Raw genomic sequence first — 12311 nt, forward strand, 5'->3', positions numbered from 1 at the left:
GTTACACAGTGAGAATATAGCCCGTGTGTGTTTGTCTTTTTCACAGCGGCCCTTGGTTTTCCTCCCCGACGCTACACATGTCAGGGATAGGTTTTAGAACCGGTAGTTCCCGCCAAGTGAAAATTGCTTTTCAGGGCGTTATCACGCTGGCAGATGAAACATATGGTTTAAATTCTATGCTGGACAGGAATTGCGTAGCTTCACACAAATACTACTGCTACGACGTAAGAGTGGCTTCAAATCTAGCTTTTTTGTGTTCCTGACATTATCGCACAAGATGTAGTATCCACTATGACCCTTTATATGGGGTGGTAGGTACAGTGCAATCAACATATGCTATTTACAAATCTGTGTCCTACTGTGCTGAAATGGGGTAGTTTGTATCTGAGAGCCATAGTGAAACACAGACTGCCAAGGACAGACATTTGATGCCCTCGAGAAACTTGGCAACACATTGCAAGGACTCTGGATGCTGCCTGAATTTCCAGAACACAGAGATCAAGGCTGCGTTTACACAAGCGTTTAGAGAAATCGAAGACAGTTGTATGTGTAAGCAGTCCGCTGTTGGATTTGCTTCTGTCCGAGATACGTCATCTCGAAGGGGACGCACGGGCACACTCAGAATGATACTAGGGCTGCCTGTGAAATAGTATGAGAAGAGGGGGAAGTATATAGCCCTTTTTTCTTGTCTGTTATTCTGTTGGTGAAATTGTCATTTGTTTAGCAGCATATATGTGTATATTCTAGAGTCTGCTAATAAATATATCAGTTGAGAGCTAGCAGTCGCGTTGTAGCTGTCTCATCTTGTCCTTGGCTGGTTGTGTTTCACTATGGTCATGTTTGCTATTGCAAAAAAACAAAAAACCATAGAAAAACACGAAAAGAAAGACCAGGAAAGCTGCCTGTTCGGGTGCTCACATGAAGGCAACGCAATGAGGTAACATGTTCCATTCATGAACTGTACATAGTACACATCACAATGGCAACCGATTATTCAGAACTTACTTTGTCTTTTGGAGCTTTAATTGCCCAGCCTATTATTGGAGCTTTATGTGATTCCCCTCTTGAGATTCTTCAAGATTGCTGATGCTGTGCAGTTTGTTAATTTTGAAACTGTACGGTGCAGAGGTACAAAAAATGAATTGGCATATCTGCATTTGAATACATAGGAATAATTTGTAAGTACTCTCCGTGTTTACATTTATATTTGCACCAGGTCCCCACATTGTTGACTGATGGAAAATGCAAATAAAGAGATTTATTTGCTTGCCAAACAATACACAAATGTCTCTTCTAGTGAGGTATTCCCTGTTCACCAGACATAAATGTGCAAAAGTTAAAGGGGCACAATGATGGTAGAGTCTAGCATTGTTTTTTGCCACTTCACATATATTCACTGTTATTCGTGTGCATATGTAGGACTAGGAAGGTACAGCATGCGCATAAATAATTTCGCATGCAGCCACACATATGGTTGAGATGATTAGATAGATAATAGATGTCCAAGCATATGTAACTGTGCTTCATGTGCAATGGGTATGCTAACGCATAACTTCCATGAAGACTCAAGTTACATATGCCCTGTAAGACTGCCCTTTGCGAATGGTTTTGTAACGTGTCTCTAAGTGTAAAGGCAGTTGAGAATGCTGCAGACAGGGTTCCAACTTACATATTGCTTATCGTGTCCTACATGATAAATATTAAATACAAAGTGATTTGTGCAATAATTCCTGAGTACAGAATGAATTCCGAGGCTGGCCAGTAATGTCACCCAGTACGACAGCCACATAAATTGCCTCTAACAGTTTTACACCCCATGGGCTGAATTGTGAGTTGAAACAGCACTCTACAGAAGGATAAGGTGCATCCCCGATTTGATTTCTAGGATCTATGCTATGCCCTAACTCTTCAGGCCCCACATTTCTAAAAACACCATTTCTAAGTGGCAATATGAGTTCTAGTATTTCTTTTGCGTCTGCATAGTGAGCAACCACATGGCTTCTCGAGCTTTCGTGTGAATGTTTTTGTGCTACGGTGCTCATTACAAACAATATCTAGATGTTACACATGGAATGTAGTAGTTTGTAGCATGCTACACGACGCACTATGACATGGGAGTGTGTGATTCAAAGAAAGCTTCTGGAAAATGCACAGAATCCCACAAAAAGTTTAAAATGTGATTTGTATTTCGTTTTACGTCGCTTTATAACATCGTCGATGGTGTTGCACATTGGTAAATCGTACGTACAACGTGTCCCTAGCAGTATGCGGTTTCTCAAATACATTGCACGATTTTTTCCTGCAAAAGTAAAACGCTGACGGCATTTTATTGCTAAAACGGCTGCCGAAACGACCCTGCAATGGGCAAATGCTGTAAAGGGGCTAACGCAGACGCGACTTCATACAAATTGTACGTGCTCACAAAACACAAACGATGAATTCCAGTTACAATATCGCACAGAGGTTCGTTCACCAATCAGTTCGCAGCTGCTGCACTGCTTAGTCAACGCGGAACCAGTGGAACCCGGCTGTCCGCCATCTTCAAGCATCGATAGCCACGAAAAGCCGTAGCTGGAATCCACTGACAAGTACGAGGCGCGTACACGTCACAATGCCCGTTCGGGCGCATCTACGTCATAAAAATGGCTGCGCCCATGTGTGTTTCGGAATGAATTATCTGTTTTTTTTTTCTTTTACATGGTACTGTACCGAACTGGGAGAATGAAGGTGCATTGTGGGGAGAGCTGGATGTGGGCTTTCAGAGTATCACAACCGTTTCGACTATTTGGGATATCGGCATAGCTGACCTTTAAAGTTCCCGCTTTTGATTTTTTTGCACTTTCAGAGAAGACGGAGGCCAGTGGAAGCCCACCACACACACCAGAATATGCAGTCACCATTTTGTGAATGGAGAAAAGTCAAATGACCCCAGGAGCCCTGCATACATACCGACCATATTTCCAAGTGCATAGAGGTGTTCCCGAACAAGTACTTCAGAAAGGTACCAAAGGTGGGTACCTTTAGTGAACTACGAGGGTAAACAATACTTAAAAATTGTGAAGCCGTAGTCTGCCAGCTTAGTATGCCTATCAGGTCATGTAATAAGAGACCCTGATCCAGCCGTGATTTGTTTTTTCATGCACCTACTAGATGCATACTAACAGCATGAGAGTAGTGCAACTTCATGTAAAGCATGTAAATATATAAGCTCATTTCGACTTGTCTGGTCAAACTGATGGACTGAGGTAATTTGTGTTGGATAAAGTGGTTTCTAGAACATGTTGCTGCATTCATAATTACACTTTGCTCTGGACACCTTACTCTCCCATGTGTGCACTGTGTAAAGTTATATTAATAGTACGTCCAGGTTGCTATCACGTGAGGTGCAGGGAGCTACATGTCCTATAGGGCCAGATCTTCTAGAGGAAGAAACCATCGCACACAGTGGCTTGGATGTCACAGACACTGCTGTATGTAATTGTGAATATCTCTGCCATGCTTTAATAAAAAAATACTATATTGCTGTGGTTGTTGGGTAAATGTATAACTGCAAGTGCCTGAACACACGCAGGTAGGAACTCAAACGGATCCCTGTGAATGGTCTTCTGAAACTCCTGATCTGTTCTTTTGCTGCATGGAAGGCCACAATATTCAGACACATGTGTGTGATTGACTGTAGCTGACCAGTTCTGTGCATAACTACTAACCACTCCTTGACAACTTTCTAATAGACTGTGCTACAAAAGAAGAAGAAGACCACGAGAGATGCTGCATGGGGCACATCATTTGAAGTGAAAGATGCTGCATGCGACCCGGTCAACTTGTGCCAGTCAACAGCTGCAACAGGCTTTTGTGGCTACCAAAATGTGGCTGCATGTACCCATGAGAAGACTGCAGATGTGTTAAAACGTGTTGGGGTTGTATCTGTGCCTGTTTTCGAAACATTCTTGTAAATGAACTGAAAGCCGAGAGTCATGAGGAAGTCCAGAACGCTTCAAGCAAACTGGTTCTGTTTCTGATGAAGTTAAATTTGTCATATTCTTCACTAGCAGTTCTGTTCAGCATCCACCGAACGCCATGTTGTAGGCATTTCTTCTTGGTGCTGAACATATTGCATGAAAAAATGCGGCCTCTAATATATTGGCCATCAAAGTCCACAGTTGAGCTAATGCTTCCGGATTGTTTTAAGCGAGATTGCGTGGACTGTAGAGTCATTACTGGCTGTATTGAGGTGCCCTGTGCTGCACCAAACGCTGTGCACGAAAGAGTTCTAATGTATTCAAGTTATAAGGGTGGTTATATAGTGAAGTTCCTTGTTGGAATTACACCAAGTGGAATAATTAGTTTCCTTTCAAGACCATATGGAAGTGGTGCCACAGATTCCCTCATTACAACAGCCTGTGGCTTTTTGCATTTGTTGTCACCTGTTGTTGCATTTGTTGGGATCTTGTTATGGCCGACAAAGGGTTCCCCCAAATAAGAAGTGCACTAGTAGACCAAGGTGTTAAGTTCCAAATGCCAGTGTTTACACGACCAAATCAGCCCTTCACTCGAGAAGGGGTTTTCTCTACGTACAAGGTGGCAACTGCCAGAATACATGTTGAGCGGTGTATTCAGCGCATGAAGTTTTACAGGATACCTTCTGAGACACTGCGTGCAGACCTGCTGCCTAATGTGGCCAAGATAGCTGACATGTGTGGGGTTCTCACAAATTTCCAAAACCCCATTATTAAAGCCAAAATGCAGCCTTAAAATTGCAAAAAAAAAGATTACGTATCATGGTGTTTGGGTCTGAAAACATGTTTTATTCCTTGTTGTTTTCACATAGTTTAGTGTCATGTTGGTGTATTTCCTCCCATGGGGTGTTAATCACTGACGTGCTGTATTCGCTAAAGCAAGTAGGAAATGTTTGAAATAAAACTTATCCAGCCTTGGAATTGACTTTGCAACAAAGTCCTGGTCAAGTACCACCTTAAGAGTAATCTGCTGTTTTCTTGAATAAACGTAAAAAAGCACTTTTCCAAACCAAGAACGTACAAGGAAACCTGTACCTGTGTGAAGTACATGTGTGTTTTTTTAAGTGACAGTTCACCATTACACAAGACCAAGTACGAACATTGCACTCTTTTTCTTCGATGCTCACAATTGGTTTATCCCTGCATGAGTGGGGGCATTTCACCTCAGGCAAAGACTGTTCGGATTGCACACACTATTCCATCAGGTGTACAGCATTATTAAATGTGCACACTTGTGCACTTCTGTGCCAGTTTGTTTGCAAAAGGACATAACTGCCTCATTTTCCAATGCAGTGCCATAAGCAGTAGTATCTGACCAGAAAGTACGTTCCCTCAGGAAGTCACTGGCCACAGTGTCGGGATCTTTCCTTGTCCTCAACACAGTATGCGCCTTGGTGCTTGCAAAGATTCGAATGACCCGCAATTTTTTCCAGTAAGCAAAATCTCTGTAGGGCTCTCTTGTCCCTCTGTTCGGTTTCTGCTATGTCTCTAGCAGTAACCATTATATTGGCCATATAATAATATATGTCTTCATCAATGTTTCTCCATGAATCACTGCAGCGGTGTAGCCTACATGTTCGCATATTACCTTGGGCAACTGACGGTGTGTTATGACTCACTACCGCGGGTGGATCTTCAACCCTAACGGATAGTTCGTGACGAATCGCTGTGACAAGGGAGTTCTTCTCCTCCCACAGACTATCGAGCAGTGCGGTAACCACAGTTGCATCGTGATGGGGTGGAACCGCTGGTGGCAATGCAACCACGTCTTCCACAGCTTTGCCGAGAAATGTCTCCAAACAGGCTCCTTTCTTGTAGATGCCAAGGCTCTTTACAGAATGCTTCCCCCAGGACCTTGGGCCAGATGTACATGACCTATTTTATTTGCAGTTAATGTAATGCACAACAGCGGCGATACGCTTGCATCGACCTCCTGGGCATGCCTTGCAGCTACAATGTGCATATTCCAAGGAGAAATTGGGCACTGTAGCCTGCAAAAGGGTGTAGAAATAAAATTAGGATCCACATACATTCCTACACATAAATTTTTCACCATCTACTCTACTCCACTTGTTTGTTAAACTGTAGTCTGATGACCTGCACAGTTGTGCACTGAATTGTGAAGTGGCTACAACGTTGAGAGCCAAGCAGCTGGGTTCAATTAGTAACCCCACTCTCGGATAGATGTTACCACTCACTGTTACCTATTGGCAACAAAACTGTTTGTGCACAACGCTGCACTACTCACAGAACGCAATAAGGTCCAGTGATATACCTCTAAATTTAACTAAATTAACGGAAAAGTGAATTGAGCTAAAAGGTAACTTAGGTACATTTAGTCATGCAATGTAATCGAATGACCAGTATGACCAGTATCGACCAGTATCGACCAGAATCGAATGATCAGTAGAGAACGCATCTAGGCAGAGAAGAATTTTTTGCAATCGGGCCAGAATCGTATAAAATTCAATTGGAAGAGGTAACTTTTCATCAATCACAAGTCAGTCACTCGTTTTATAAAATACCTAGTTACACAGGACTCGTTGACGCGAGTGTTCTGGTTGTTATCACTTCCAGTTTGGTCCCCACAATCGCATATTATACGATAACTTATAACAGAGGAGTTCCCTTGTTTCCCAATACTGACTATAGAACTTCTGCAACTAAAATTATCAGGATGAAGCGTGTTAACTAGAACGAATTTACTCAAATTCATGATAATTGACAGTGATATTCAGGATCTATGCTATCGGGCAAAATAGCCGAACATTATGCTTCTCGGAGCACTTGAGTATAACGTGCAAGGACTTTGTGAGCGCAATCACTGTCAGTCCGACGAAAGCAGGTTGGAAGCCCAGCCCACAGAGTGATAGTAGAAAAAGTGGCAGTTCCTGAAATTGGGAGAGGGAAGGTATGGTCCCAGCCGAAGCCGAACGGGATAACCTACGTCTCTGTTATCTCTTTCTACCGTGCCGGTGTGGGCTCGGTTTCCAACCTCCTTCCGTCGGAAGGACAATGATTTCGCTGAAAAATTCCTCGCGCGCTATCCTCTGCGAGCTGTGTAGAGCATGATTTTCGACTTTTTTTTCTGATACGATAGCTCTTCAATTTTTTGTCAATTATCATTAATGTGAGTAAATTCGGCACGCTCTTCACATTGGTGGGCTAAAAAAGTGACCTTTACGACGCAAATTTCCGAGTTCAGTTCGCAGAAATTTTGGTAATTCAGCTTAAGGTACATGACATGCACATCAGGAGGTGGCAAAAACCTAGTAAGAACAAATGCCGTTGACTGCATGATTGTGTGTGGCGTAGTTCTTTATTAAAATTCAATGACGCATTTTCTGGGACACCCTGTATACATACATATACATATTAAGCAAAACGTAGCATATTCAGGGCATATTCAGGAACAAGAACATAACAGGAAGATATTCACATTGATACATACAGTACAAACATACAGATATACAGTACATGGCACTAAAAAGGAAGGGAAAAAACTGTACCACTTCACATGTTACTCAGTGAACCCCGGAGGAGTGTTTCGAAAACGTTTTTATGTGAGTTAAAGATATCAAGAGAGGGGTGAACTGCGTTCGTCATTTGTTGAATGCGTGCGATCAGATTTGCAGGCACCAGCGGCATGGCCGACTGGGCTAAGGCGTCCGCTCGTTGGTGATAACCAAGGTCGTGCTGTAGACTGGGAGGTGGTGGGTTCGAATCCTACCACCGGCTGTGCTGTCTGAGGTTTTCCCTGGGTTTTCCGAAGACTTTCCAGACGAATGTTGGCACAGTTCCCCTTGAAGACGGCCCAGGACGCATACTAATCCCCCTGTCCTCCACTCCTTCCTGCTGTCCTCTCTCCGTCTGTCCCCATCTGTACGTCGGTCATAGCCACAGTTGCTTCGCGGCACTAACACGCAATGAAAAAAAAAAAGATTTGCAGGCATATGGTGGGATAGGTACAATATATTCGTGTGTCTGGTTACATTGACAGGTACAGCGCTATGAAGCTGATGTAATAATAATAAAGATGGTGTATCGAGAAAACTGTGTAAGGTTTTATAACAGAACATAATATCATGAAAACGGCGTCGCGTTGGGAGTGATTCGAGGTTAAAAAATGACATTATCTCCCTGTAGACATACATTCTAAAGTCCAGGCTGTTTCTCAAAAAGACGCTATGTACAATGTGTAGAAACGTTTTCTGGACAGATTCAATCCGTGAGGAGTCACAGCAGGAAATAGACTTCCACAGTGGAGACGCGTATTCCAGTCGCGGTAAAATTAAGGAACGGTACAGGGGAAGAAATACAGAGTTTGTGGAAAAGATTTTGCATGTATATGTGAGCAAGCCAATAATTTTGAGAGCTGAAGAGCTAACGTAGGAGATATGGTCATGAAGACGCAGCTGGGAGTCGAAAACGACCCCCAAATCCTTCAGTACATTGACCAGCTTGATGGCATCGGCACACATATATGTACTGCATATTATGTTAGTCTTTCTTGAGTAAGTCACAGCTTCGTCTTCATTGGATTAATAGTCATACCATTTTAGAGCACCATTCAACCACAGAAGAAACATCAGTTTGCAGCTTATGAACGTCATTTGAGTCGTGTATAACTTTATAAATATCTTAACGTCATCGGCGTGCTGAAGGACATGAGAATGACGAATATGCCCAGCTAAGTCGTTAATATAGACGTTTAAAAGGAGCGGACCTAAAATTGAGCGGCCAAAATTGGGGGGGGGGGGGGGCAAAGGGGTCAGCGTACACCCTAAAATCGGTACCTTATAACGTACCTTACATCGAGCTGTGCCTGGTAAATATCAGGTACATCAGTGCTTTTCCGCAGTTGCTTTAAGAGGTACTGGGCTAGACAAAGCATCTCGCTTTGTATGTATGAGGTACACGCATATTTATGGGATACACGGTCAGTTTATCAGGTACCGTGACTTGTATCGTATAAAGCAGTACCTCTTGCGCAAAAACCTTATTGTGCTTTCCGCTGCTTTCAGCACTTCTTGCCTTCAAGTAACGACCCAAACGGTTCGATGCATCAGGTAACACATGTACATCGCACGGGCTCGGAGATAAAGATTAGCTGTTGATTTAAAACTATGATTGTTTCATTCACGGCAGATGATAAAACGTTTCCTGTCTTTGTTGTCTGCTAGAGAGCCTCAACCGTTGTACATTTGTTTAAGTTGTCTGGGTTTGTTTTAAATATATTACGAACAACGGTTAGACAGTGTGGTGTCGCGCAGAGCCGATAGCGCGCGCGAGTGTAAAAAGCACCATGATGACGGTTATCAATAAAGGATTCTGGAATGGGATGCCTGGCTGAGCGGACACAACATTTTGGCGACGTCGGGAAGAACCTACCTTCTGCGAGATGTTTTTGGATTGAGGACTCGTTCGCCAACGTTACTTTCTAAACGTCATGAGCTTCCCCGGACTTCCTGCTCTGCCGCTGTTTCTTGAGCGACCTGGCAAGCCTCCCGTTCCGTGGAGTCAATGGCGGCGGATGTTCGATAATTATATGCTTGCCATCGACGCAGTATCCTACAAGCCCGATCGTCAAAAGGCAATGCTCCTTCATGCTCTTCGGACAGAAGGACAAATAATTTTCTGCACGTTGTCAGTTGCTGCCGTACCGTCGGAACAAAGCAGCGGAGACTCCACCACAGCCACAGTAAATGTGTATATAGAAGCTTTGGCAACACTTGAAAAGCAGCGTGCCGAGAGTTATAACGTTATGGTGGAGCACAGGAACTTCCGTCAGCGTTCACAGCTGCCGGACGAAAGTATCGAGGAATACGTGACTGCTCTTCGAGGTCTCGCCATCACCTGCAATTCCGGGACCATGCTTGACGAAACTCTACGGGACCAACTTGTGGACACAGGGGTGGCATCCAATGTATTGCTCCGTAGACGAAAGCGTGCTCGGCGAACGCAATGCATCCTGGACAGGTCCTGGTCGTACGTCACAGCAAACGTCAAGGCACACGTGACCTTAAAGAGGGCGGCGCCCGTGATCGGCGGCCAAACCGTTTGTAAACAATGCGGTTGTTGTTTCTGGACGACGTTTTGGATGTTTTTCGGTCACGGTAATTATATTTATCCGATAATCTCGCAGTAAAACGCGCAGTTTTACACATAAAGCCTCGTATTGTTGACAACTTCCAAAGATGTGATGACGACCGCGCGTTAAGACTTACCGAGCCGATGCGATGTACTTAAACTAAGGTGAAATGGGCTACCATGTTGCGGAAGAAGCACCGCATACTTTACGCTGCAAAATACGGCCATCTCTTGGTGTTAAGACGGTGAAAATATGTCGGTAAGCGGCAAAACGACATGTAAATAAAGTCACATGACCTTAAAATGACGTTTTCTATGACGTGCGACCAGGACAAGATGACCGTTTTGCCAAAAGCACCCGCTTGAGGGTAGTTACAACAATGGCGGGTTTGTGTCACCCCTGTGCTTGTGGACAAGGCCCTCCTCCCCCAAGTACGCGAGCGACTTCTACTGGAAGGATCAGCACTTACTTTGGAAAGGGCTACACAGATCGCGAGTCATGTTGAGCAGAGCCGCAAGGAAGCCCAGCGGATCTTGCAGGAGAATACAGCTGCGGTTGACAAAGTGTTCAAGAAGCCGTTCAAGAGATCGGCTGGCAAGCCCGCAGCTCCCAAGCCCGCAGCTCCCAAGCCCCAAGCTCAAAGGAAGAATGCAACTACTTGCTTTCGTTGTGGTTCAGCGTATCACCTGGCCAACTTGCAGGAATGCAAAGCCAGGTACAAAGAATGTTTTAAGTGCAAGAAAATTGTGCATTTCGGAGCCGTATGCCGAGGTGCAAAAAAGCAGCAACGCGGTGCCAATCGCGAAGTCGTAACTGAAGGCGCACATCACGAGGATTACCCGTCCAGGACATAACCTGCAATACCATTGGAAGTGCAATCATCTGCGGCAAAGGCTATCCACATTACAGCAGAAGCCGGTGGAAAGGACGTCACGTTTTTAATAGACACGGGTTCGTCAGTTTCCATAATTTCGTCGGTTGTGTATCAGTCCACATACGCCGAGAAGTTCACCCTGCAGCCTGCGTCAATCGAACTTCACGACTATTCGAGGAAAGAGATCCCAGTGCGAGGGTGCGTCATCCCACCTGTCAAGTACAAGACATGTAGCGCGACCCTTCTCTTTTACGTCGTACATCATGGAACGACGCTATTGGGGCTCGACGCAGTTGCTGCGCTAGACTTGCGGATTGACGGGGCACTCTTACAGTGCCTGGAGACAGCAGTTACAACCGGTGCTAGCGAGCGAATAGCAAAGTGCGAGTTTGCGAACCTGTTTTCACCGGAGCTGGGCCACGAGCACAAAGTCAAAGTACGGACAGACGTGCAACCTACAACTACTAAGCTTCGAAGGCTATCCCTACAGATACGTGACGATGTGTCTAAAGAACTAAAGAAACTGCTGAATATGGACGTCATTGAGTCTACTGATGCATCGCCGTGGGTATCGCCACTTGTCGTGGCCAAGAAAAAGGATGGTCGGATCAGGCTATGCGTAGATCTGCGGGCGCCTAACAAAGCTATCGTGCCAGATTGCTACTCGTTGCCGAATATGGAAGAGCTGCTGAACAAGTTATCCGGTGCAAAGATATTTTCCAAGTCGGACTCAACAGTAGCATACCACCAGCTTTTACTTACCGAAGAGAGCAGAGATCTCACTGCGTTTATAACGCACGAAGGGCTATTCCGGTACAAGATATTGTGCTTCGGGCTGGCCTCCGCGCCATCTGCATTTCAGAAGCTTTCGGCGAATGTGCTGAAAGGATGTACAGGGGCGTTACACTATCAGGACGATATCATCATATTTAGGAAGAATGAAGAAGAGCATGAACAGAATCTACGTTCAGTTTTGCAACGGATCTCTGATGCAGGGTTACGGTAGAATCACAAGTGCGTTTTTGGCGTCAACAAGCTCTCTTTAATCGGTCACACAGTAAAGGAAGGAAAAGTGTTTCCACTCGAGACCAACGTTAAAGCCGTTTTAGAAGCTCCAGCACCATCCGATTTACGTACACTGAGGTCATTTCTGGGAATGAGTGGCCACTACGCCAAATTCATAAAGAATTATGCAGATGTGGTGGAACCTCTTCGTGAACTGCTGCGAGGCGCAGACGCTTTCCACTGGAATCCACGAGCTCAAGCAAGTTTTGAGAAGGTCAAAAGACTCATCTCCACATGGTCAGCCCTCAGCATGTTCGATCCAGCA

General features: G+C 44.7%; 1 protein-coding gene across 1 annotated transcript; it reads left to right on the forward strand.

Annotated features, from left to right (window-relative positions):
* Window positions 1-9465: 9465 nt before the first annotated feature.
* LOC135389513 (uncharacterized) lies at window positions 9466-11987 on the forward strand. Its single transcript, XM_064619552.1, has 3 exons — window positions 9466-9942; window positions 10524-10868; window positions 11097-11987. Exons 1-3 carry the CDS (start codon window positions 9466-9468, stop codon window positions 11985-11987), a joined length of 1713 nt encoding a protein of 570 aa, XP_064475622.1.
* The last annotated feature ends 324 nt before the right edge of the window (window positions 11988-12311 follow it).

Source organism: Ornithodoros turicata, chromosome 3 (genome assembly GCF_037126465.1).
Source record: "Ornithodoros turicata isolate Travis chromosome 3, ASM3712646v1, whole genome shotgun sequence".
Lineage (NCBI taxonomy): Eukaryota > Metazoa > Arthropoda > Arachnida > Ixodida > Argasidae > Ornithodoros > Ornithodoros turicata.

Bases quoted from the DNA above. Each gene is read 5' to 3' on its own strand.
- LOC135389513 (XM_064619552.1), top strand. From the start codon at position 9,466: ATGAGCTTCCCCGGACTTCCTGCTCTGCCGCTGTTTCTTGAGCGACCT. The intron at 9,943-10,523 runs GTATTGCTCCGT...CTTGTGGACAAG, and splicing joins ACACAGGGGTGGCATCCAAT to GCCCTCCTCCCCCAAGTACG. The intron at 10,869-11,096 runs GTATGCCGAGGT...GTTGTGTATCAG, and splicing joins AAATTGTGCATTTCGGAGCC to TCCACATACGCCGAGAAGTT.